The sequence below is a fragment of the Manacus vitellinus genome, unplaced genomic scaffold (genome assembly GCF_001715985.3).
Source record: "Manacus vitellinus isolate BGI_N305 unplaced genomic scaffold, ASM171598v3 scaffold_13_pilon, whole genome shotgun sequence".
NCBI lineage: Eukaryota > Metazoa > Chordata > Aves > Passeriformes > Pipridae > Manacus > Manacus vitellinus.
In genome coordinates, this window is record NW_021938999.1 from 4037311 (window position 1) to 4062858 (window position 25548).

General features: G+C 40.8%; 1 protein-coding gene across 1 annotated transcript in view; it reads left to right on the forward strand.

Moving 5' to 3' along the window:
* The first annotated feature begins 6085 nt into the window (after window positions 1-6085).
* MAPK12 (mitogen-activated protein kinase 12) overlaps window positions 6086-25548 on the forward strand; it is a 37937-nt gene continuing 18474 nt past the window's right edge. The window contains exons 1-4 of the mRNA XM_029958118.1: window positions 6086-6253; window positions 6986-7115; window positions 17127-17185; window positions 20850-20961. Coding sequence (XP_029813978.1) covers window positions 6144-6253; window positions 6986-7115; window positions 17127-17185; window positions 20850-20961 — 411 coding nt within the window. The 5' untranslated portion in view covers window positions 6086-6143. The remainder of the gene's footprint in view (window positions 6254-6985; window positions 7116-17126; window positions 17186-20849; window positions 20962-25548) is intronic.

Here is a 25548-nt window from a genome sequence, read left to right on the forward strand (position 1 = left end):
TGGAAGGCTTAGCACTAACAATGCTTATCATTTGAAAACAGATGGAAAAAACCATTTGTCAGCCAATGCAAACAGGCAAATGGAGGTAAACATCGAGGAGTGAGGGCTTTGTCAGGCTTGGTGAACCTGTAGGGCAGATGGCTTAAAAGTAAATTTTCAAGAGTAAATAAATATAGAAGTAAGGATTTTATTTCATAAAAATTTATTTGCTAAAAATGTCTTTAATGAAGGCATTGATTACATGGCCCAAATGTTGTTTTCAAAACTTGTAGTGGAGCCTGCTTAAACAGTGGGGTTTTAATCTCCCGACAGCACTCTTAGTCTCATTAGTACAATTGTGCTTTTGAAGGTCCTCTATACATTGTGTGTACATTTGAGGAGAGCAGCATAGGTTTCAGGCCATGCTAAATTAGGGTGCTCATCATCCCTGACCACCTGCAAAGCACAGAAGGGAAGCTCGGAGGAGCATGGATGGAGAGGAGGCGGCTTAGGATTCCACTGAGGAGAACACAGCTCTCCAAGGGCTTTCTCTGGCTAATTATTGACATTGTTAGCAATTTACTTTTAATCTGAATTTACCTAATTTCAGCTTTCAGTCACAAGAGCTTGTTATCCCTCCACCTACTGAATTGAAATCACTTGTAGTATTTATTATCTCACTCCATAATCAGTGTTAAGTGCAACCGCCAGTCTAGTAATTTTATCATCACTGACAATAAAAGGTCTTGCAAAAGGAAAATCTTCTTCATGCATCTCAATCTTTTGACATGTGTAAAAATATACATTACAGTTTTAAAATCTGCATCTTTATTTTTTAAGCTCTCTACCTCACAAGCACTGAAGGCCAGGAGCAGGAAATTGATATGCCACAGCCAAAGCAGACAAGAATAACAAAATTTCGAATTTTCAAATGGACTAATGGAAAGAAAAAACAAGGATGGTTTAGAGGGAGAGCACAGTGTTAGAGGATATCATGTGCCGTACACTGAAGACACAAAATGGCTACATGAGTATGAAACAGCGGGGTTACTAATAACTTTCAGAATTTATGAGGGAAAAATAATGGGAAATTAGGTAATCAACACTGATACATGGAAAAAAAAAATATCACGTGTCAGTAGGTCAAGAGTCATCATTTAGACAGCATTGCTGCAGAGTTCCAAGTAGTGCTCTTGGTGTGGTTTTGATATGGTATAAAAGATGAAAGCAAGAGGGAAGGAGGGTCAGTATGCTGCAGGATCTGACACAGCAAGCTCACTCTAGGGTCAGGAGGGGGACAGCCCTTTCAAGGACAAAATGTTGGCAGCAAAAGCACCTTTGACAAAGGTGGGGAGCTGTCAATACAAAAGCCACTTCCTTCCTTTCTTCCTGTCATGTGTGCTCCTGGATCATAACAAGAAAACAGACCTCTACTTTCCTCAGTCTCTTTCCCCTGGTCAAAGATGAATCTGTTCAAGAAGTACCGTATTGAGCTGCCGGCACAAATTACTTACGTAACCTTTGCTACATCTGTAAATTGCTGGCTTGGCCCAAGAATCCCAGACCAACAAGCAGTGGTCAGGATTTAGCTCTCATGAAAAGAGAATTACACTGTAAATTGGGTAAATTATGTCCTTTGGTAGCAGCAGAAAGGGATTCAGCTTCAATCTCCTTAGGAAGAAATTAATACCAACATCTTTGTTTACTTTAAAAGCAGCTGCTTGTTTCTCTTACATTGCTGCTAGTGCTGTTTATGGATGTAGAGACTGGTTCTTAGAAAATCAGCACACTTGCACAAGTGAGAGTACCAAGTGTCATTAATTTATGAGTCTGGGTAAAGGGGTTTTAAGGGACTAGTACCAAGAGACTTAGAAAGCTGCATTAGTGTCACTGCCATTGCCCTTCTTTCTGCTATAAGATAAAATATTGAACTGATATGCCTAAAAGGGTCTAAGTTTTCGCTGCAAGGAGGGAATATATTGTGAGTTTTCTATGTGAACGCTGATCTTCCAACCAATCTGACACTTAATCCATTAGATGTGAAATTTCCACATAGCGAGCGAAACTCTTCAATTAGGCTTCAATCTTGCATGCATACAAATGCTTCATTTTGAGCTCACATAGTCCCCCAGCTCCAATTATTGTCACAAATTAAGACGTGTACCATAGCATAGAGGTTTTATCTAGTCCTTTTAGGTTCCAATTTGATCGCAAGTAATATTGAACACAACAGAAATACTGAATCACAGTGGCAGCCCTGAGACAACTATACATTAAATATACCATAACTTGCAGCCTCCACTGAGCAATACTTTGCTCCTTACAGAATAATATCCTGTAGATTAGCACTCAAATAATATATTCCTATTTTATATTAGAGCCTGAAGGTGCAAATCAAGAAGCCGTTGTTTTGTTACATTCTGTGCAAAAATAACACACAGTATTCCTGTCCTGTCCGGCTCTCTCATTGAGATGGAAACACAAAAACTTAAGGCAGTATTGAGAAGGCTGTGTGAGATGGGGTAAGAATACCACTAAGTTTTTGGTAATTTAAACAGGTGATGTGAACAACTATGCAATGACAAATGAGTACAGCTATCAGCAATATCTGTTAATGCTCCTTTTGTACGACTTTTGCATTGAAGTTGGGTAACTCTTCAAGTGTATTTTTTTGCTCTGTGCACTATAGTAACTCCTACTGCAACAATCTGTGATAGTTTAAAAACTAAACTTATATTGTAGGAGATGACCTTTTGGTGGACTCTGAGGAGAAAAAGTTAGGAGAGTGTTAAAAGCAGTTGATTTACACGTAGCTGTCTGCTACCCTCTACATCTGACCTCTCTTCCTTCACCACCCTGCAGCAAGCAGGGATAATGGGCTAGTAAATAGTTACTTAGTAAGTTCTAACTTGAACTCTTGAGCAAATGAAACATATAGCTTTTAAAATATTTTTTTAGTAATAAAGCACTTAGGCGGTGCATATTTATTCCCTTCTGCTGATGGCTGAGTGCACTTGCAGCATGGTAAGGTCCCCAGGAGGGCCCCATGACACAGAAACTGGAACTGAAGCACCCTGCTCATGGAGCAGAGAGACAAAACCAGAAAAGTTGCAAAATAGTAGACAGTTACTCCAGTGGGGGAGGGTGGGAACACAATAACATGGGAGTATTTTCAGATTAAAACTAAGATTTTTTTTTTTTGTTTAATCTTTGGTTCTTGTTGAAATAAATAAAATTAACTTACTTCCTCTATGGCAACATGTTTAAGTAGACAAGCACAGAGTATTTTTTGAAGGTGGGGATATAGAAAACTTGTTAAAAACAATAATATTCTAGAAATCATATTTTAACAATTCAGCAATATTTTATGTTTATTGACATTTAAGGTGTGTTTTACACAACTAAATTATTCATATATGAATTAATGTATTGAGAATAAAATGATCATGTGGAAGACACAGACATAAACAGACAGAAATGTGGGAAGATGCTCGATTTTTCAAAGGACTTTGCATGATCTGGTTTCCCCCCATGTTATTAGTGCCTAGACCACAGAACAGGTCCCAGTCCCTCTCTCTGCTTATACAGATACACTTCTTCACCCGAGACCCAGCAGCTCCCCAGCAGTGACAAACAAAGCTGTGCCATTTTATCATCTCTGATTAACAATTTGTGGTGAGCAGCATTGCCATCAAACTCTCTCAAAAGAGTTCATACATGCAGGATTTCTCAGGAAAACATGGTTAGCTTTCTCACTTCTTTCTTGTAGAGTTCCTGCTCCAGTACCAAAGCCTCACCTCCAGGCTGGAGTGTAAATTCAGCTCTCAGTTCCCAGAGGAATTAGAAAGAGTACTGTACACATCCCATCTACCTCATATGCTTTGCAGCTGATGGCAACCTTCCAGCACTTCAAAAGTGGCTCTTAAAAAAAAAAACAAACCATGTTCTGATACCTCTCAAGGCTTCCCTTTATGGAATGAGCATTGGAAAAGTGGGATTTTTGCACCATTAATGCATTTTTTATCTTTTATTTATGATGTCTGAAGAAGGACCGTTTTTTTTCTACTAACTTTACAATAAACATATGCCAAAAGCAGAAACATCTGATGGCATTCCTTTCTTAATTTATCCTTTCAAGCACATGTTGCTCAGGAGAAGATATGGCCACAGTATCTTATTGGTCTCCTTGCAAAAGACTGTCTTTGGGGAAACACATCTCCATATCTCCATGTATCCAGCTGAGCCTAGCAGGATGCAGAGGCTCATGTGGTTTGTGACACTGCTGTAGGATCTAGCAGCTGCAGATGGATCCAAGTTTCTCGTCTCAATCTATTCATAGGCACTTTGAACAGTTCATTAGACAAAGCTTCCCTTGTTATAAGAGTGATGATTTCCTAATCTTTTCAGTAAGCTTATCAGTTCATCTCCTGTATGTGTGATGCAATGGGAGAAGGTGGTCTTGTGTTTGATGTACGCTGCTACCTCATCTATCTCTAGCTATGTATACCTAAATAGTTATGTTAAGTAAAAACATGGGAAAACTGGCATTGGCTAATTTCATCAATGAATTTAAAATATCTTACAAAATTTGCTCTGCAATATTCTTAACTTCTGCACAAGAATGATCTTGTCTTGGTGCTCCCTTAGTACTTTCATCTACTGTATCAAAATCTTTCTGCCCTGATAAAAAACAAGTGGTAAGAAAGTATCACTTTGCCACAGCTGAGTAAAGAAAAGTAGGCAAGGGATCAAAAGCAGAACTAATCCTCACTGTATTAGAAATACATATATTTGTCATTAAAAGTAATTTAACTAGTGGACTGGCTCAAAACTGAGTGGAAGCTGCTCTGTCCTTCACCTTACCTATACCACATTTCACTCCAGCCATCATCTGAATGGTAAACATAGCATTAAAGGGATGTCAGAAAATCTGGGGCAGCAGATTTTTAAAAGTAAACATCAACCATTCATCTAACACTTGTTACACACAAGCTTTATGTTAACTGCCAAATGTCAGAAGGTTGCTCTCCATTCTCACTAAACCAGGGAGTCAAACAGGTCTATGGTCAGCAGAGAGCAGCGCTGGAACACAAGGCTCTTGGCTGGAAGGATGTGTTCCTCCTCTATCCTGGGAGGAGAGAGGGCAGGGCGGCTCTTCCACATTCAGTAGTCAGGTACAAGAAGGGCTGGGCCCATGGCATCTACCAAAAAAAGCATAGGGAACCACGAAACTTGGCCAGATTGTCCCTTTATAGCTACACCACAAACTGAACTCTATCTACAGCAAGTCAGAACTATCTAACCTCAGCAACGTTGCTCAGGGGTGAAGTCAGACAAAACAAAGGCTTTATCAGACGTTGAAGGACAAGAGTTTTAATTACATTCATGCAGAGAACACACAAAACACATTTTAAACCAAGTCTTTGCCTTACACGTGATGCCAGCCGAGGCCCATTTACTACTGAGCTACTGAGAAGGTCGCTGCTGTCCACACTCCAGCACTGCATTTGTTTCAAGCCACTGCTTGAGCAGTTCCATATCACTCCAGCCACACGTGGGACCACTTGCTCTGAGCTGCTGAACCAAGTGTCTGCTTGTTTCTATTTAACTCTATGAAACACTGTTGTAATTTGGGGTCTGACTCCGGGATGATCTGGGGAGCCCCCAGCTGTTCGCCCCAGTGCAGAGGCCATACAAAAGCTTGCTTTTGTACTCCCAGGTCTACCAGCTGCAGCCTCTCGTACTCCTTAACACTTTGATGCACCAGCCAGTAGCACCTCACCAGATCCTGAGCATAAGCGTAAAACGGGCACCGGGTGAAAGGGGGGGAAGAGACGGCCGGGATGGGTTTGCTCCCTACTTCGAGTACTCGTGCAGCTAGCGAGAGCCTCACACCTGCCTCCCTGCCCGGGCAACCTCGGCCGCCGCCGGGACACCGCGCCGCCCGCTCTCAACCTCGCAGAGCACAGCCCCAATGGCCTGGCGGAGGAGAAGGGCACAGCCGGTCCCGTGCGGCGGTAGTGATCGAGGCTGTGCGCGGGCGGGCGGTGCTGCTCGCCCAATGCCCAGCCCCTCTCCGCAGCCCGATCTCGGCGGCGCTGGCCGCTCCCGCTCCCCCCGCCCGGGCTCTTTGTCGGCGGGTGCCGGTGGGGGCCCGCAGCGCCATGTCCTCCCCCAAGAACGGCTTCTACCGGCAGGAGATCACTAAGACCCTCTGGGAAGTGCGGACCGCTACCGGTTACGCAGCGGTGGGCGGGCGCCTACGAGCCGTCTGGTGAGCGGGGCGCGGGGGCAGCCCCTGGACAGCGCGGGGGCGGTTGGCCTCTGCCCGGCCCGGGCCGGCACGCGGCCCGGCCCGCCGGCCGTGCCCTGCCTTGGCGCTGTGCTTCCCTGAACAACTTTCCCCGGTTGTTGCGCCGCCCCCGCCGCTCACCCTGGCCGCCCGGGCCGGGCTCTCCCCGGGGAGCGCGCCCGTCGGGAAAACGACGGCGGCTCTGGGCTCCGACCCCCGCGTTCTGTCTCGTCCCCGGAGCGAGCAGAGCCCGGGCGCTGCCCCGCCCTGCGACAGCCCTGCCGGGTAGCGCTTTGTCCGCGGCTGCTGACCCTGGCCCGCGGCACCCCGGAGCGGCAGCGACCCCGAAGCCTGGGGTGTTGTAGCCCTTGGGGCGGGACGCCTGGTGTGGGTCAGTGTTGGTGGTTGGTTTGGGGGTTTGTGGGATTTTTTGTCTTTTTTTTACCTTTTTTTTTTCCCCCTCCCCAGATGTTCCTCTTTAAAGCTTTTGAAAACTTCTAAGTTTCATCATAGGGTCTGACAGCCTTTTAAACGAATGAAGCGAGACGGCTGCTGACGAGGTGCTTTGGGGAGGTGATCTCCCCCCATGGCACGGGGGGTTCCGAGCCAAGGGCCAAGCAGCATGGGGCAGAATGAAGCCTCTCCCCAGTGCCGGCCGGGTTTGCAGGCTTGCTTCGGTCCTCGCTCACAAAACTCTTTTCTTCTCCCTTAAAGCTCAGCCGTCGATGGCAGAAGTGGTACCAAAGTGGCCATTAAGAAATTGTACCGCCCGTTTCAGTCTGAACTCTTTGCCAAGCGAGCTTACCGAGAACTGCGTCTCTTGAAACACATGAAGCACGAAAACGTGAGTTAGGTCGTTAGCAGATATCCTTCCCCAAACCCGCAGTTTAAGCATCCTAAAAACAAAGAAAATATGTAGATTTGGACAGGGCGGATGTGTAGCTGAATGGAATTTGGGAATCTTTCAGCCTGTCTTTTGTCTGCCTGTCCTACAAACATCAGTTCACACAAAGTAGAATATCCTGTGGGAAACACCACTTAATTTCCATCTGGGAAAGATTGGGTGGGAAAGGTTAGGACCACAGGGCAATTTGTGCTCAGAGCTAGTGAGAGATTAAAGACCAGAAATTACAATCACCATCACTACATTCCTGTGAGGTGCAGGAGAATGTAGAGCATGGGTCTGTGTGTCTCAAGTTGCCAGCATATCTGTCTTGTTTTGGTTTTTATTTTTCTGAACTTGAATAAGATGCACACGTGTGTGCCTTTAAGAAAGGGGGAGGGGTTTTGTCTTTTTTTTTTATTGTTCATTAAGCATTTGAAAGTTTTGGGCTCATTCTAATGTGAAACAGGAAAAGTTCAGGAATGACCAAACAAATTGCTTTACTGGGAGGCAGAGAATAAGATATAGAACTCTGCATGTAATTCCCATGTAACAGGAAAGAATAGCTATAGAAAGAAGTGTTGAAAGTGTACTTGAGAGAAAAATACTTAGTCCCAATAGTGTTTAGTGGTTTAAGAAAATAAAAGAGAAAAAGTTTTTGTGGAGTCAAAGCATGGATTCTGTGTGAGAAGGGTCCCAGGGATGTGGGAGATTGGGAGCATGTGGGAGATTCAGAGCACCTTCACAGAAAACTGAGAGATTGAAAGAAATTATGAGAGAAACTGGTAATAACAAAAACTAGTCATTGCCATTTAACATTATAATTTTAATGTTGTGAGTACCAACGATATCTAGATTCATTTGAAGAATAATCTGTGGGATATCCTGACTGTCCAGAAAGAAAACAGAGCTTTCTGTAGGCTTAAGAACCTATCTACTTGTATCATTTTTATCTGAATCTTTTACTCTGATTACTTCAAAGTAACTGCCTCATAATCACTGCTATATATCTTAAAGAGTTAACGTTTGCAGGGAACTTCTGTCTCATGTGTGGGCTTTAATACTCTCAGCATTTTCTTTACTGAACATTTGGGAGCAGAGCAGCCTGTGCAGTTACCAAGCTCATAACTATGTCCAGAATTTTGAGATTATTTTTCTTCCATTTCCCAGAATAATCTGTTTGGTAGCATTTTCCACTCCTAGGAAGTTTGATGTGGTTGTATGCCCTTCAGGGTCTAGAAGAAAATGGTCACTGGGGAACATGAGCACAATCTATACAAGTTACAAGTCAATATTTGTGAAGGAAGGGAATTATTTACAGTCTTAAGAAACAGTTTGGGCCACAGAAAGAAGAGTCTGGTCTATGTACTAAGGAAAAGGTTTACCTTGAATAAACCATCTAGTCATTAGAGAACAAAGACTGAATAAATGAGCCTGCAGGAATTCACAGCAACATGGAGGCAGAGGCTGGCTACTCCACCCATCCACAATGAGACCGACATGGCTGTACAGCCCATCAAGGCAATATCTGTCCACCAACCCAGTCTCACATGCTTCTGTCAGTTGTGTTGCCCATGGTGAATTAGGAGCAGCAACAATGCCTCTTAGGACTTTTAGTCCCTGAGATGATCTCAGGATACTCCTTTAGCCATTCCACCCACCCAAAATTAAACCAGAATGGTAGTATTGCTCATCATCAGGATTTTCAACCCCACCCCTTTGGCCCACCACCACTGTGCCAGAGACCCTCATTTTACATATTTCATAGAATCATAGAACCGTAGAATGGTTTGATTGAAAGGGACCTGAAAGATCATCTACTTCCAACTCCCCTTGCCATGGGCAGGGACACCTTTCACTAGATCAGGTTGCTCAGAGCCCCATCCAACCTGACCTTGAACACTCCAGGGATGTAGCATCCACCAGTTCTCTGGACAGCATGTTCCAGTGCCTGACTGCCCTCGCAGGGAAGAATTTATTCTGAACACCTAATCTAAACCTACTCTCTTTCAGTGTTAAGACATTTCCCCTTGTCCTACTCAATACATGTTCTTGTAAGTAGTGTCCGTCTTTCTTGTTTCCATCAAAGGATGGATTTACAGGCAGAAGGCAAGGTCCTTTCCTGTTCACATCAGCAGTTCACACTGTGCTGTGCACACCTTTAATGATATGTACAGTAGTGGCAGGAGAGCTGCCTGTTTTCTATCATCACCATTGTCACTTCCATGAGTTGGACTATGGAGTTTTACATGGGCTCCACTCAGATGGGTGCCTATCTCTAATCCAAAATCTAATTCCTTATGACAGGAATTAGTAGAATAGAACAGTGATTGAAGAATCTTTCTTGATTTTTTTTTTTTTACTAACTAACATGTTATAGTATGCTTCTATAGATAGCAGTTATCTATCTTTCTGGCTGTACTATAAATACAAATTATTAAAAAATTTAATAAAACTGAATTTTTTTAAAGACTTCAGTAAAATAGCGATGCCACTGTTATCTCTGTCTTGGGTGTTAATAATCTAAGTATGTAGAGGATGTGGTATGTGATAGCCAGTCTAATGGTATTGCCACTATGGATTAGATTTGGAATAGTCTTCCAATGTCACATTAATCTGACAGTGCAAATCCTCATCTCACTTTTTTCCTACTTCAGCATATAAAATGTTTCAAGGTTCTGTTAACTTGATAGTTAAAATTACATCCAATTCTCTCTTCTTGTTGGTTTTTCTTTCAAAATTACTTCTGTAATCATGAGGAATTTGATGTTGGCTTTTATGAAAAGTGTGATATTTTGTTTGTTTCACTATGATTATCTCTCAATAGACCATCTCTGCCCTTCATAGCTTTCAGGGAAGTGTTGTGTTAAGCATGTAGCAATACATTATCATAATTTGTTTAACCTTATGCTGTATTCAGAATGATGGAAGAAATTGTAATGGTCTGACACATTGTGTTAAAAATAGCACCTCTGATCCTCCATTAAGGTAGCAGAAGATACCATTAAACCCGTACCACAGTGATATAATTCATTAGTGTGTTGTGCTTCAGTGAAGAAAAGGGAGGAAAACTTCTGCTTAGTAGCCTAGATGACCTCCATTATAGACCCTTTGAGGAATATGCTCATCTCTTTAATGTGGAAGGGTTGTAGGATGACCAGGAGTCCTCTAAAAGCAAATATAGGAGTCATTCTACTGAATTTTATTGGAATTGTATTTTGCTTTGTAAGGAAGCTAACTCACAGGTCAATTTGCTTGTCTGTTAAGACATTTTTCAGGAGAAGGTGATTGGTTGCTGGCATGACCATCTTTCATTAGACCTTTGCTCTCCCTAATGGTTCTCAAGTAAATGCAGTGAGGAATATTTCTATATAAACCGTGCAGACTTGATAGCATGGGACTTCTCATCAACACTTTGCAAACAAATCCGGAGGAGTAATGGTGTTGAGGGCTCAGGGACAGAGGCTGTGTATGAAGAGGACGAGACCTTGCTGTTAGGAGAAAAATCAGTCTGTAATGGCACTGATATCCATATTTTTTTTGGTAGGCCTTTTAATTCAAGAGGTTCTGAGATGTTTACCAAACTTTATAAGCTACTTCTACTACCAAGAAGCAGTCTAACCCAGATCAATTCCTAAGACACTGCCAAAAAGAAAAGTTCATTTCCAGTGATCCAGTTCACTCTGAAGCTGCATAAACAGCTGGCACAAGGGAGGGAATGGTATGAAAATGAGGAATAAACACAGCTAAGGCAGAATGAAGAAGGCATTTCTTGGGGTTGTTTTTCTCCTTCATTTAATCATGCTAGCTTGTAGTATTCATCCCACTACAGCCTTAGCAGCTCTTGATTATTTCTTTGATGTATGCTGAATCTTGTATAGAAGAACAGACTTTACCTTCAGAAAGTTTCTTTTTCTAGTAATACTGCTTTTGTTCCCTGTTTCTTTCCATTTTGAGTTCATTTAAAGGGAGGACCTTTAAGACATACCTATTATGGCTCTTAAAACCAAAAGCAGTGAGAATATGGCCAGCATGCTAACTTTGGCCCTGGCTTTAGCTCTCACCTATTTGCATAGCTCTGTATTTGTGTATTCTTCTGAAGTTAAGAGAGATGTTTGTGCATGCAAAGCTAAACCCAGGCAAGTAAGTAGAGGTGCAGGGCCTTTAGTTTTATTTGGCAAATAATTTTATTATGCATTTGGGCTGGAAGTGATACCTTAATACCCACTTCAGTTGAAACAACGGCAAGTTGCTTGTATTGGTCCAGCCCTGGTGCCTTTCTCACCTCCCAGTTTGCTAACAGAAGTTTTCAAGTCACCAGCAGGAGTGCAGAATAGCTGGTGAGGGGAGATGGCACTGGAAAGAGGAGGAAAAGAGCAGCAGCTCATGTCAGAACAGAGTGTGGATTTTAGCAAAGTGTGGTACGTGCATGTGTGTACATGTGTTTATACCTACATGTACATATAGGCACCCACGGGAATTCTGACGCAATTCTACCAATTAAATTCTGAATGTGTTTCTGGCATAAAATTTCTGACAAATGCCCGTTAAACATTTCTTGGGTCAGTTAATATTCTACAGATGTTTTCCCTTCCTGGAAACCCTGTGTGTAAGAGGCCGCTGCAGTATTTGTTCAAAGATACTCTATATTATGCTCTCATTCATTGCTCTGAGTGGAAATTATTCTCTGGTGTATTCCCATATCTAAAGACCAGTGTGTGTTTTGCATTAAGAGAAGCATGTAGTTTTTTCCCCCTTTTGGAAGGAATTGGATATCCAACAGACACCAAATTGTCTGTCTCTCTACAGTTACATTTTTGAGGATGATGCACTTTTAGGTTGGCTGGTTTTTAATTCTTTATTTTGAAAAGAATTTTTACTTATACCTACACAGTGTCAACCAGGGGAATAATTGGTTCCAGAAAAAATAGTGGGTCACTCTATGTTCCTGCCTGAGAAAATCTTAAATCTGTCACCTTTTGCAGTTCGTCTAGCCTGACATAAGCATTAGAGGAGCAACAGCATCTGCAGTGTAGAGAATCAGACAAACAAGGGAGTTGCAGATGAGTGGTGACTTAACAGATGAGAGCTCACTGTGTTAGAAGAGGTTTCCTGCAGTAAGTCCTCCAGAACTGCACCAGCTAAAAATTCACATCCTTTGGGTACACATATGCCAGTAAAGTGCAATTCAGGGATTCTGTCTGGAGATGGCAAATTTCTTTATGGGTCATTATGAAAGCAACAATACAGTTATAACTGGATAGTTTATTGCTATCAAAATTTTGGAAGGAAGAAACACTCCTGTCTGCTTCTCTGAAGGCTGAAAGCTTAGCACAGATAGGAAGATAACAGGACACTAGAGTCCTTTTATTTTGGTACTCAAAAGCCAATAAATCAGTGTAGGGGTATCTGTTGTAATTTCTGCTTATTTTCACAAACCTGGTGAAAAGGTGTTTTACATGGTTTTATGTGAAAAGGTGATAAGCAGGTGTTTTACGTGGGTTGGACTTCAGCTGATAGCCATTTATTTGCACCCTAGCCTTGGATACTAATAAAGCAGACTGACTAGCTTATTTCATGAAATGAAAATAAGGAAAGCAGCACTGAAACCCAAACCTTCTCTTTGGTTTGCCATTCAATCCGGAGATAAAGATGAGTGTCTACAGGATTTGAACCTATCTGGTATTACATATGAGTCCTTTGAAAGAAGAGTGTACTGATGCTTGTGGGTACAGCTTGTGACTGCTGGTGTGCTGACTGGCAGGAGAAAAGGAAAGGAGGTCTTGGTCCATCAGGAAGAGTCTCTCATGTCATGTATCAGTAACCTGTGAAGAAAAGATGGTGACTGTGGTGCAAGCTTTGGCATGGATAGTTAAAATTTTAAAAAGTTTGAGAGTTCTTAATGTAGTAAAAGGATGCAGGTGCCCATGATGTAGAACACTGCAGGAACATGAAGTTGAAGCTAATCCTGCAGAAAATTTAATGCAGCTTAATACGTAGTACAGTGCACCCTAGCAAGGCTCTCTCTTAAATATCTACTTGCATGTGTAGCCTGAGTGCTAAAGCCACTCAACTTCACTGTGTTTTCGTGCATAAAATGCAAGAGAAAGCAGCACTTACTGTATGAGAGACATAACCTACATTGAGAGACATAACCTACCTTACTTATTAATTTATACAAGACTGGAGTCTTTTCTTGATGTAGTGCTCCTTACATCAGAAAATTTTGTTTGCAGAAATGTAGTGGCTGAGTCCTTGAATACAAGTAATCCAATGCATGAAAGTATGGGGGGACAGAGATGAGGAGCTCTTCGCCATTGCGCTATTGGAATAGTATTTGGAAAAGTAGGCAGCTGAGAAGGGAAGGGCAGAAACCACCTTACCAATGTATTGTTGTTTATTTGTTGACAGTAGTTAGAGTTGGTCAGGGTGGTCAGAGGACACACACATAAACACAGTAGGTTAAAGAAAGGCTGGAGATGCTGCCACCTGCCTCCCACTGTCTTCAAAGCAAATATATTGAGTAAAAGCATACCTGAGGAAAACAAGTTAGACCAGTAGGTAGGTAGCTTTGTGGTTTTGCATTTCAGGAACATGGAGCATCTCTCCTATGAAGAAAGGCTGAGAGGGTTGGAGTTGTTGAGCCTGGAGAAGAGGGGGTTCTGGGGAGACATAAGGAAGAAATTCTTTACTGTGAGGGTGGTGAGGCACTTGAACAGGTTGCCCAGGAAGTTCCATCCCTGGAAGTGTTCAACACCAGGTTGGATGGGGCTTTGAGCAACCTGATCTAGTGAAATGTGTCGTTGCCCATGCCAGGGAGTTAAAACTAAATGAGCTTTAACATCCCTTACAATCCAAACCGTTCTGTGATTCTGTGGGAGAGACATAGTATTATACCCTCTTCTGCAGACAAAAGCGAGTAAGATACTTCAGTGCAGACTGAAGAAATCCAGGTTATTTTTCAGTCAAATTTACAGTAGGAAATAAGGTGCATTTCTGTGGTCTTACTTATTTGAGAAATTGCTTTCTGGTAGAGTTAATGGGGGTAAAAATAAGACCCTGAAAAAACAGTGCTGCTGCTGGTTTCCACAAGTGCTTTTCATGCATTCGTTCCTCAGCTGGGCTTCCATCTCTGATGCTGTCAGTTACTGTGCTTATAAACACCAAAAATACATCAATAGAAGGTTTTGCAGGTATCTCTGTTATATTTCATATAGGTAACACTATGAGAAATTATTGATTCTTGTAATTGTTTATGGTGGCTTACTTTTGTGCTGGGACATTATCCTTAAGTATCATAAAGTTTCTTTACAAATACTGTCTTTGAGAGCATTTCAGACAGACACAGGATTTTCCATGATATCATAAAAGAGGGAGTTGCCTACTCTTTGTCCAGTTCTTCCCTTTTCCTGAATAAGTAGCTGCAGTTGTATCTTCCTCAGCGGATTTATTTTATCCTGTACCTCCTTGTGCTTAATATAGCTCCAGAAATCTCTGGTCTAAATGGAAATATAAATGACTCTGTTCCAGTATAGGAAAACAATCCCAAAACACAGCTATTAAATAAAGATCACTGAGGAAAAGGAAATGGGTCCTTTGCTTTTATTTTGGAATTGATTAACTATTAGTATGTCTTACCATTTTGGATACTAAAATCTATCTCAGGATTTTAAGAAAACTTGCTTTGTAAAGCAAGGAAAGAAGTCTTGTGAAATCCTCATCATGTTAAAAGTGCTTTCTGGTTCATTATTTAAAATTCCCTTCAGCAGGAGCTGAGCATTCATCTCAACGGCATCCTTCACTGTAGAGGATTTGCAGCAGTGATAAGTTTGTATCCATAAGTTTGCAACCTTACCTCGGAAATAAAAGTGTATCAGGCACCATTAAGTAACTACTGGAAACTGTTTACTTGAGTGGATACACAGTAAGATGTTAGTGAACTTCATTAGCGTATTTGGGGGGTGTTTTGTTCTTTATGGAAACATATACTTCATGCTCTTGTGTTTCACAGAGGATAGCTCATAATGCCTTAGTGCACAGATGGATGTGATACAGCAGCCACGCTATTTTATCCTCTTCTGGGTCCCTTCTTTATATTGTGGTGTCCAAGTGTCTTTCACTGCTACATTCAGATGTGATGGGGGTTATTTTCTGATGAGGGCACAGAAATATCTGCTTAAGGAGAACAAGCAAGACTTCTGAGAAAATGGGGCTTGATAAGGAAAGATACATATTGGATAAGATTACTGCTAAAATGTTAACTTCCTTCTTTGCAATACCTAAATATGTGGAGAGAACACAACTTTTCTGGCTGTGTATGCTCTGTGTGTACACATGCTGCCTCAGGAAATGCCCGTAGAGCTGCATTATGCTCTATTGTTGTCATGTACATCTTTGTAGTCCTGCTCCCCTCTTTTTTCTCCCTGCCTCCACAGAGAAATGGAAAACCTTATGTAAAATTGTCATTAAAAAAAAAATGTTATTATAATGGTAGCACTAAAGATATTACTTCAAATAATAACTACATCCTCTGTGGGTTTAATTATTGTTTTATTGGAGTTATTCTTCTTTAATTTGTTTCATATAACAGTCCTCAGGAAAACATTATTAGCGACTATTTTCAGGGATATATGTGGTTACAAAGAAAGGGAGTTGTACTTTTCCGCCTTCATCTTTATTAGCTTTTCTGCCTTGTTCATCGTTATGACATTTTGATAATATCCAGGTTAACTGTAGTAGTTTGTCCTGAATGTGGAAAGACTAAAAATATGTGCAATAAGAATTTCATCACAGATGGGATTTTTATTTAAAGCTTTGCTTTAATGAAATATAATAAAAGTTTTGCATTTCTTCCCTTCATTTCTGCTAATGCTTCTCTTTACTTTCACATTCTTTTTTATAAAGATATCTGTTTTGGACAATAGTTTTTGATGTATAATCTGATGTCAGTATGGCCATGGAGAAAGGGCTGAGCAAGATTATAAAGGCTGTTCATCTCTTAGCTTGCCTTCTAGCAAACCCCTGCACAACCTCACTGGCACAGCAGCCTGCACGATGAGCGCTCTGGGGCTTGGGAGGCTTCCTCTGAGCAGACAGAAATGGTCATGAATTAGGGGCAGAAGCAGAAAAGAAGCACCTCTAAAAGTCTGTGCTGTTTAGGTACTGCCTGGATTAGGCAACATGTAAAACTGAAGTCTGGCTTTAGACAATTCCAACTACTTCTTTTGGAGCATTGAGTTCTGTATATTTAATTTTCTAGTATTTAATGGGTTTGAAAGAAGCATTGGCAGTCAGAGTAATGCACTTAGTCAGTTTGTATAGTTTGTCTGAAAACCATAGTAATAGGAAAAGCTGTGGTGGAAAATCTGTTTTACTAGATTGTTATTTCTCTGTTGAGTGATGGAATGCTTTTGTTTGACAAAAAAAGCTCTTAAGGAAAACCTAAGGTATAAGCCACAGTAAATCATACAAAGTTCTTGCTAATTTTTACCCCCTATAAAAGCAGTTTAGTTCTAGTTTTTTCTTCATACTCAATTATATATTGTAGTCTATGTACTAAATTACCCTGTTACTGAAATTAGATGATGTTTAAAGTGTTATTCATTGATAAGCAGCAGGCCCAGGTAGGTGAAGAGCACTTATAGGTGCTTCATGTTAGGGACTGATTTGTCTGGTTTGTTTTCAACACTTCAGTAGTAAAAGTGCTAAGAATGCTGTCTCCCCTTACATAAAACTGTTAGCCTCTGAACTTTTTAGGTTTTGTATCACAGGGTCAAGAAGCCTGCAGAGTTATAAAATTTAACACATAACAAATCCTGGTGTTGCTAGGCACTACTTTAGGTATTCTTTCTGCCATGTTTACACCTGTAGCTAATGTTTGTGGAAAAGTTTTTGATTATATTTTTTCACTTATTAGATGATCCAGGATTTATTATGTTAAATCAGTTATTAATTTTTTTTCTGTCATTTTAGGTCATTGGAATATTGGATGTGTTCACACCAGATGTAACACTGGAGAAATTTAATGACTTGTAAGTTCTGAGTTGTTTGTATTTTGAAGCAGGGCATTGTTGCCTGTGTGTGAGGAAGGGTTGTTACTTTTTCAAACAGAGAATTTCAAAATTGTTGCTTCATGGACTTTTTTTTCTGAATTTCATCTTAATATGACTCTTACATGCAACTTCCAGATTGGTAGGCTGGGGGTTTCAGGGTGTTATTAGAACCAGTTTCCTGTCTTACAGGGTGTATACTTGTTTCAGCCCTTAGTAATTGGCAGTTTGGTGTATTTCCTAATCCACCTTTCAAGTATTGATTTTTTTACCCTAAGACCCAGGTTGCTCAAATGATAGGATAATTCTTAACCCAAACAGGTAGGCTGAAAGTGATGCCTACTACATTACACATCTCAGTGGGGTCTGTCCTAACTCAAGGATTAATTAAAAACTGCTGATGCTGCTAAATTTTTTAGTGATTATCTGCACTGTGCTCGGTTGCGCTCCCTGAATGTTTTCCCAGTCCAGTGGTCCAAACAGCAAGAGATACAGATTGCTTCTACCACATCTCCCTGACTTTTTAGCAGCATCTCAGACACAAGACGCGTAGCAAGTCTGCCATTTTACTTGTGGATCCTGCTGCAATTCTTATAAATTAGAGTCATTAGATAAACAGCACTCAGAAGTCCTGTTAGGCTTAGTGTAGATTTCCTGTAGAACTGTTCTGGATTTCATCTAATGTAGCTATGTTTCCAAAACAACCTTGCATATTTATATCTTAGCAAAGAAAGCTATCTGACAGAAAAATGTAGAAAATTAAGTACAGAAAACATAGAGCGTGTGTTCATATTGATCATTGAGCCAAAAGGAATGTTGTCCATATTGCCTATTGTGCTAGCATTTTATGTAACATATGTAATAGAATGCGCATTTATGGATTAGCATTGAAGCACTGTGTTTTAAATGAGACCCTAAAATCATCTTCCAAATTTTGGAGGTGCAAGTCAAGTAGAAAAAATATTTTCATTACTGAAATTGCAACAAATGAGTCTATGGCAAAATTTGCTTTCAGGCCCATGGGTGAACTGTTAGAGGTGAGCCAGAGGTAAATGTGTGTACATTTAAAACAAAAGTGAAGAAGCAGCTTTTGTGACTAAAGGTTAAATAGGGCATTTGAGGGATACTCTCTTTTTGATGACTAGTCATGAGATGTTCGTGACTTCTTCTGTAATGATCAAATTCAAGTGGGTCTGTGTGTAGAAGCAGCAGAAACAAGATGTGTGGTTTCACAGAGCCAGTCACTAAGGTTGATCTTGTCTGACACTTGAGGTTTCTTAGCTGACTTCTAGTCCTCCTGTCTAAAGGCGAGCATGTTCCTCCTTAATCTGCCATTCTTCTCTCCTGCTCCTCTGCTCTACCAGTCAACAAAGATTGTATTAACAAAGATTGAAGGCAAAGTCTTGCTTACTTTATGAAGAAACAGTCCTTTCCCTGCTCATGTTTGCATTGAAATTCCTTCAGGTTTAAACGTTCGGTTTATTGAAATGGTGTACTGAATCAGAAATGCATAAATCAATTTAAGTCCTTTTCTACCAGCTGCTGTTCACCCCCTTCATTGCTATTCCTTGCATTGTCCATGCTTGTATCATACATATTGTGCCAGAATGTGTTGCTGCTCCTTATTTTGTAAGAATTTGAGCTTTAAATGAAACTTACAGAAACATAAATGCATTAGGCATCAATTTCTCGTTGAAGTGAACTACTAATCTTGTGCCTAACCTCCTCAGATTATTCAAGGACTCCAACTGTGGATTGTAAATATATTTTTAATAATAATAAAAATAAGATTGCAAAGTTTTAAGTAATAGACAAAATGCTGAAAGTGAGTTTGTAGTGTTTGATCCCATTGTTGTCCTATTCCAATATGTTGCTTATAAATCATTACTCCAGTCTGAACTTTCAAACTCAAAAAGAAGTGGATTTTTCCTCTCTTACATTTTGGTAATTTTTCGACCCACCTAGACTTCTCTCTATTTGACTGTAAGAGATTTGAAGTCATCACTTTATAAACACAGCAAATTGTGCATATGTAAAACTGCAGTCTTATTTCTTCTTCTCTTCCTGCTCTTTACAGTACCTAATGATTATATATTGGTTTAAACTTTGTCTATTCACACAAATCACAACCCTTAACCCTGCACAGGACCATTCTCAGGAGTCACACCATGTGCCTGAGAGTATCATCCAAATGCTTCTTGAACTCTGCCAGGCTTGGTGCTGTGACCACTTCCCTGGGGAGCCTGTTCCAGTGCCCAACCATCCTCTGGAACCTTTTTCTAATATCTAATCTATATCTCCCCTGAGACATTCCCTCGGGTCCTGTCACTGATCACCACAGAGATCAGAGTCTGCTCCTCCTCTTCTCCTCACAGGGAAGTTGTAGACTGCAATGAGGTCTCCCCTCAGTCTCCTCCAGGCTGAACAGACAGGAACATGAACAAAGAAGCTGAACTCCATTTTCAAAGGCACTTGGTTTGTTGATGGGAAACATTTTGTGTGTTATTCTGGGAGGGAGATACGAAATGTTCCCTCCTCTATGTTTACACTGCCCTTATATAGTCACAGAATTAAATTGCTCATCCTTTGTATCCAAAGGTTAGTGAACTTGTCGGTGAATGCTGGGACTGGGAGCCTGAGTCCTGATCCCCAAAGTCGTGGGAAAAAAATGCTTGGTACCTAGGACATGTTGGAAATGCTACCTATAATTCCTAGTGACTAAATCAGTTTCTTTATAGTCAATCTCTCTTTTGTTTTATAGCTGCATTTCTAGTAGAATAAATGCACTTTTCATGCAGGTTTAATAGTAGAAATCAGAATTATAATTTGCATATTTTAACTAGAAGAAACCCATTTAGATCTAAATAATAAAATCTGTAGCTATGAAACAACAATCATATCTAATTCTTCCCTTCATGAAAATGCATCTGCTTGTCCTCATCAGAAGAGGAAAACTGATTACTGTATCCTCAGGTGCCAAATGTGATTGGCTCTGCCTGTGTTCAGAAATTCTGAAGGATGAGTTTACTACATGCAGTGTGAAGAACAGGTTTGGATCTTAAGTGAAGATTAGCTATGAAATATCAGCTTGGCATTCTGGAGTTTTCAGTTGCTGGTGTCCCTTACCATTATGACGTATTGAAGATCCCAGTTTATGATCCCAGATGAAAATTAATGACAGTTATTGTTGCCTCCTAATTTGATCAACTTTATTTCTGTTACATCTGGCCTTGTCTGTTTGAATGAACCACCTAGGCACCTTGGTTACTGCGAGTTCAAGGCTATGATCTTGATTGTGAGAGACATGGTGTTGCATGAATGTCTGTTTTCTGTGTAGCTGTCTTTGAAATATCACAAAGCTCTTGTTAGTTTCTTTCTAAGCTAGTTCAGAGTCTGCACTCTTCTGATAACTAGCAACTTTCTGTAATTGGTGACAGGGTTGGGCAATACCTTTTCATGACAATCAGATAAACATGGAGAAACTTGGAGGGCAGGGGGATGATAAAGGAACTGTTTGGTAAATGGAACAATCTATAATTTAATATTGTCATTGAACTATAACATACAATTATGTTTCAATTTATATGACAAATTAATCAAGTTGATCTGTTTGGTTTTGTTTTCTTTTTTTGTGTTCTGTTTTAAGCTACCTCGTCATGCCATTTATGGGAACAGATTTGAGTAAGATAATGAAGCATGAGAAACTAACTGAAGACCGAATCCAGTTCCTGGTATATCAGATGCTGAAAGGCTTAAAGGTTTGCCACTTCTACTGTTATTTTGATGTTCAAAGTCTTTTTTCCCAGCAAACCATTATGGAAAGCTATAAATATTTATAATTTGATAGCAGGATAAAATTTTTCTCACTTTATATAGGAAAAGAATGCATAGAAAATATGATTTTCTAGCTAAACAATCCTGGCTGTCTCAGTTTCTCCTCTTACGTTAGATGCTTCAGTCACATAATCATCGTCATGAAGCTTCATTGGATTTGGTTCAGTGTGTCTCTTTAACTGGAAAGACCAAAGCTGAACACAGCACTCCAGGTGTGTCTCACTAGAGCTGAAAAAAGGGGAAGGATCACCTACCTAAAGTTGCTGGCAATCCTCTGCCTAGTGCATGAGGCTTTTGGTTGTCTTTGCTGCAAGGGCACGTTGCTCACATTCAACTTAGTACCTTTAGGTCCTTTTCTGCCAAGCTGGTCAACCCCCAGCCTTGTTTGGCTCCTGAGATTATTCCTTCCCAGGTACTGAATTTTGTTGAACTTTGGTGGGTTCCTGTCGGCCCATTTCTTCAGCTTGTGGAGGTCTTGCTAAACAGCAGCACAACCATCTGGTGTGTGAACATTCTTCTCAGTTCTGCATCCTTTGGTGAGGGAGCACTCTGTCCCATCATCTACGTCAGTCATGAAGATGCTAAACAGGACTAACTTTAGTACTGGCCCTAAGGGGGCCAGGGCTAGTGATGGGCCTCCAGCTGGACTTCCTGCCACTGATCACAACCCTTTGATCAAGACAGTTCAGTCACTGTTCATTAATCTAACTCATATTCCCCTGTCTCTTAAGGTGTTATGAGAGAGTTTAGAAAGCCTTGCTTGAGTCAAGGTAAACAGCATTGACTGCCCTCCCATCATCCACCAAGCCAGTCGTCTTATCATAGAAGATTAATGGGATAACGAGGCGTGATTTTCCCTTTTGTAAACCCATGCTGACTACTGTTGCTCAGCTTTTTATTCTTCTAACCATTGGAAATGGTTTCCAGAATTACTTGCTTATTACATTCCCAGACAATGAGGTGTGGCTGACTGATCCTCTTCTTCCTTAGCCTTTTGAAGACATGAGCAATATTTGCTTTCTTACCATCATAAGGAGCATCTCCTAATTACCATATTATTAAGTGACCTCAAAATGACATTGTCCAACTTGTCTTAGAATTCATGAGTGCATCCCATCAGGGTATTTAAATGTTAAATTTGTGTGTGTTTAGATGTTCCCTAATCTGATCCTCCTCCACTGAGGGTGAGTTTTCCTTGCTCCAGACTTTGCCAAATCATAGGTCCCCAAAATCACTGGAAAATATTACTAGTAAAGATGGATGGAAAGGAGACATACTGAGTACCTTAGGGGTTTTTTCCATGCCCCTTGTGCCATTGCCTGTGTTATCACTGTTTTTTTTTTTCCTCCTGATTTGCATGTAGAAGCCCTTCATGTTAACCTTCAGGTCCCTTACCAGGTTCAGGACCAAGTGGACTTCACCTTTCCAAATTCCATCTCTGCACACTTGGACAGTGTCTCCACATTCCAGCTGGATGACCTGATTCTGCTTCCACCTTATGTCCACTTCTTTTTCATGTTTTCAGTTTCTCTAGCAATTCTACATTCACCATGCAGGCCTCCTGCCACCTTTGCTTGATCTTGCCTTCTAGAACCTGTTTTTGTTATGTGCTGACATTTTACACTCTGAAATTAGGAAAGGATTCATAAAAGACTGTAAGTGACCATTCAGATTTGTCTAGTTTTGAACTGTGTAGGAACACTTCATCTTGTAGCTCTTCCAGTAAGTTTTGACTTAGCTGCAGCATGGTATCTTGGGAAGAATAATAATTTCATTGCATCATTTTCTTATACTTGAACAAAAAGTATAACCAGATATAATCCCTAAGGTATCTTTTACCTTAGATCTCTTTTTTTTTTCTTTTTTTTTTCCAGATAATGACCCTGACTGTAAGCCTGTTAATCCCCTACTCCTTCTCAGAAATAATGTTTATCTTCATCTCTCTTATACTTTTGTGGACTGCAGAGCTTATAACTATAGCAAAACAACATAATCTTGAATTTCACTGACTCTCACAAGAACGATTCTAAAAATATTAGCCATCGTCTACTTTGTTTTTCTTCCTCATGATTTGCTAAATACTGTTTATTAATGCTACTCCTTTTTTCCTCTGTTTGACTTTTAAAAATCTGGTTGTGATTATTGAAGTTCATATCATACAACACAAAAAGAAGATATCTTGAAGCTCCCTGTTTTTATCTATAATGTATATTAATGTGATGTGAAAATGATTCTGGGTCTAAATTAGTACTATAGTTCTTAAATTACAGGGTTTGCTTTTTGGGTGTACACAGCGGCTGATTGTGAAAAGGCTACTACTTCCTTATTACTTTTTTTTTCTTTTGGTGACACAATCCAAGAGAAGAGAAACCTTGACCTGGTTCTGCAGGCTTCAGCCAGGCTCTCCTGCAGTGACGGCTGTTTAATTCCCTTTGCTCTCTAGAGACACAGGGTGTAAGGAGGTTGTGGAACAGCACTGTCTGAAACAGAATGTCATTCCTTGGCTGCTGATGGCACAATTTTGGTCTTATGGTCCTCTGCCTGCAACAAACAACATAAGGGTGGGCTTTCCTCTGTGCTCATACAGAGATAAGTGAGGTCAGCATAGAGATGTGCTTGTGCAGTGGAAATACAGAACTGATTTTGATACAGGAAAGTCTAGCACATCCATCAGAATGCTGATTCATCCAGATCTATATTTGCATTATCAAACACTATTAAAATATAATTAATATAGCAGAACAACGTGCTATGCCTGGACAGGAACATCAGGAGCAGCAAGCCCATGATTCCGTTGTCTCTTAGTACTTGAAAGATCCAGAAGGTTACGTAAATTTTTTTACTCCTATCACAAAACTTAATAAATATACTTTGTTGTTGAGTCCTGCATTATTGATTTCTCTTTGACCCTACCTTGGATTTTGTGTTCTTATTTTAGTAGATTTTTACTCACATAGCCTTTTACATACAGTAAGTAATTTTCCTTTGTATTCTACAGTTGTGCATTTAAGTGGTCCAATTCCCATTTTACAAATGCAGAAACTGAAGCCAGGTTTGAGGAAATTGGTTTTATTTAAACTAGTGGGAATTCACCTCCAATCTGGACTTTGAATGTGGAGTTATGATTTCAGTTTTGTAATTGGTTCCCTAGTTACAAACCTATGTCCTAGTAAGTGTTCTCTCAAGGACCATATAAGTGGAGTGGTCTGTTTGGTTGCAGGTAACTGTCTGGGAAGCAGATTTCCAGGAGAGGCATGCTACTCACCAAAGATGAAAAACATCATTTGCAGTAACGTTACAGGCAAGAAATATATGAACTGTAAATAATTAGCTTAAGCTGAGTGTAGTGGAAAGGATGAATAATTAATTTAATTTCAGTGAAATGGCTTAGAAACATAGTTTGGTCCTAGTGACGTACATTATCTGACAGAGGTTAACAGAGCAGAGCTTGTGAGCCCCAAAGGCTGACACTGAAGTCTGTTGGATCAGTAAATATGGAAAGCAAGTGGAGCAACTGCACATGGTTGACATACATAGGAAGAAAACAGAGTAGGAATTTAAGAGGATGTATTGGGTTTGTGTGGTAGGGTTTGTTTGTTAGTGGAGTGGAGGCTGCAGGTGTGGCTTCTGGGATAAGACAGCAGGAACTGCCTCCATGTTGAACAGTCAGTTCCAGAGGGCTCCAAGACAGTCCTGCTGACGCCTAAAGCTGAGCCCATCGGGGATGTTCATGGCACCTCTGTGGTAACGGATTTAAGGAGGGGTAAAAAAATGCTGTGCAGCAGCTGTGGGAGGGGAGCGAGAAAATGAGAAACGGCCCTGCAGGCACCAAGGTCAGTGAGGAAAGAGGAGGAGAAGATGCTCCAGGTGCATCTCCAGGAGCAGAGATTCCCCAGCCAATGGCGAAGACTGTGGTGGCACAGGATGTTCCCCTGGAACCCATGGAACACCATGACAGAACGGATATCCACACAGCAGCCCACGGAGGATCCCGCTGGGACACAGGGATGTGCCCTAAATGAAGCTGTAGCCCACAGAAAGCCTGTGTTGGAGCAGGCTCCTGGCAGGTTTTGTGGCAAGACCTGTGGCCCACAGGGGACCCATGGTGGAGCAGTTCGTGAAGGACTGTCTCCTGTGGGAGGAACTTCACACTAGAGCAGGATCTCTGATCTCTGTAACTGTGTTACATCTTCTATAGGAAGTGGTTTGCCTGAATATTTTGTCTCTTCCCACGTATTTTTTGAGAGCACAAATGTACTTACCTCAAAATTACCCGTTGGAGATATTATTCAACTGTTTTGTCATTTCTTATTGCACAGCAAACATTGAAGAACAGTCTTTACTGTATCTGTTCCATTAAATTTTGGATTCTTCTTGAACCAATTAATCCAGCCAGAAATATACACCTACCTGGAAATATTTTTAAGAAATAGGAGTGGTCCAGTGCTTGAGGAACATTCTTGTGTCTCTGTCTGTGCTAGGAATTGTGTTAAACTGAAAGCAGTGTTGCT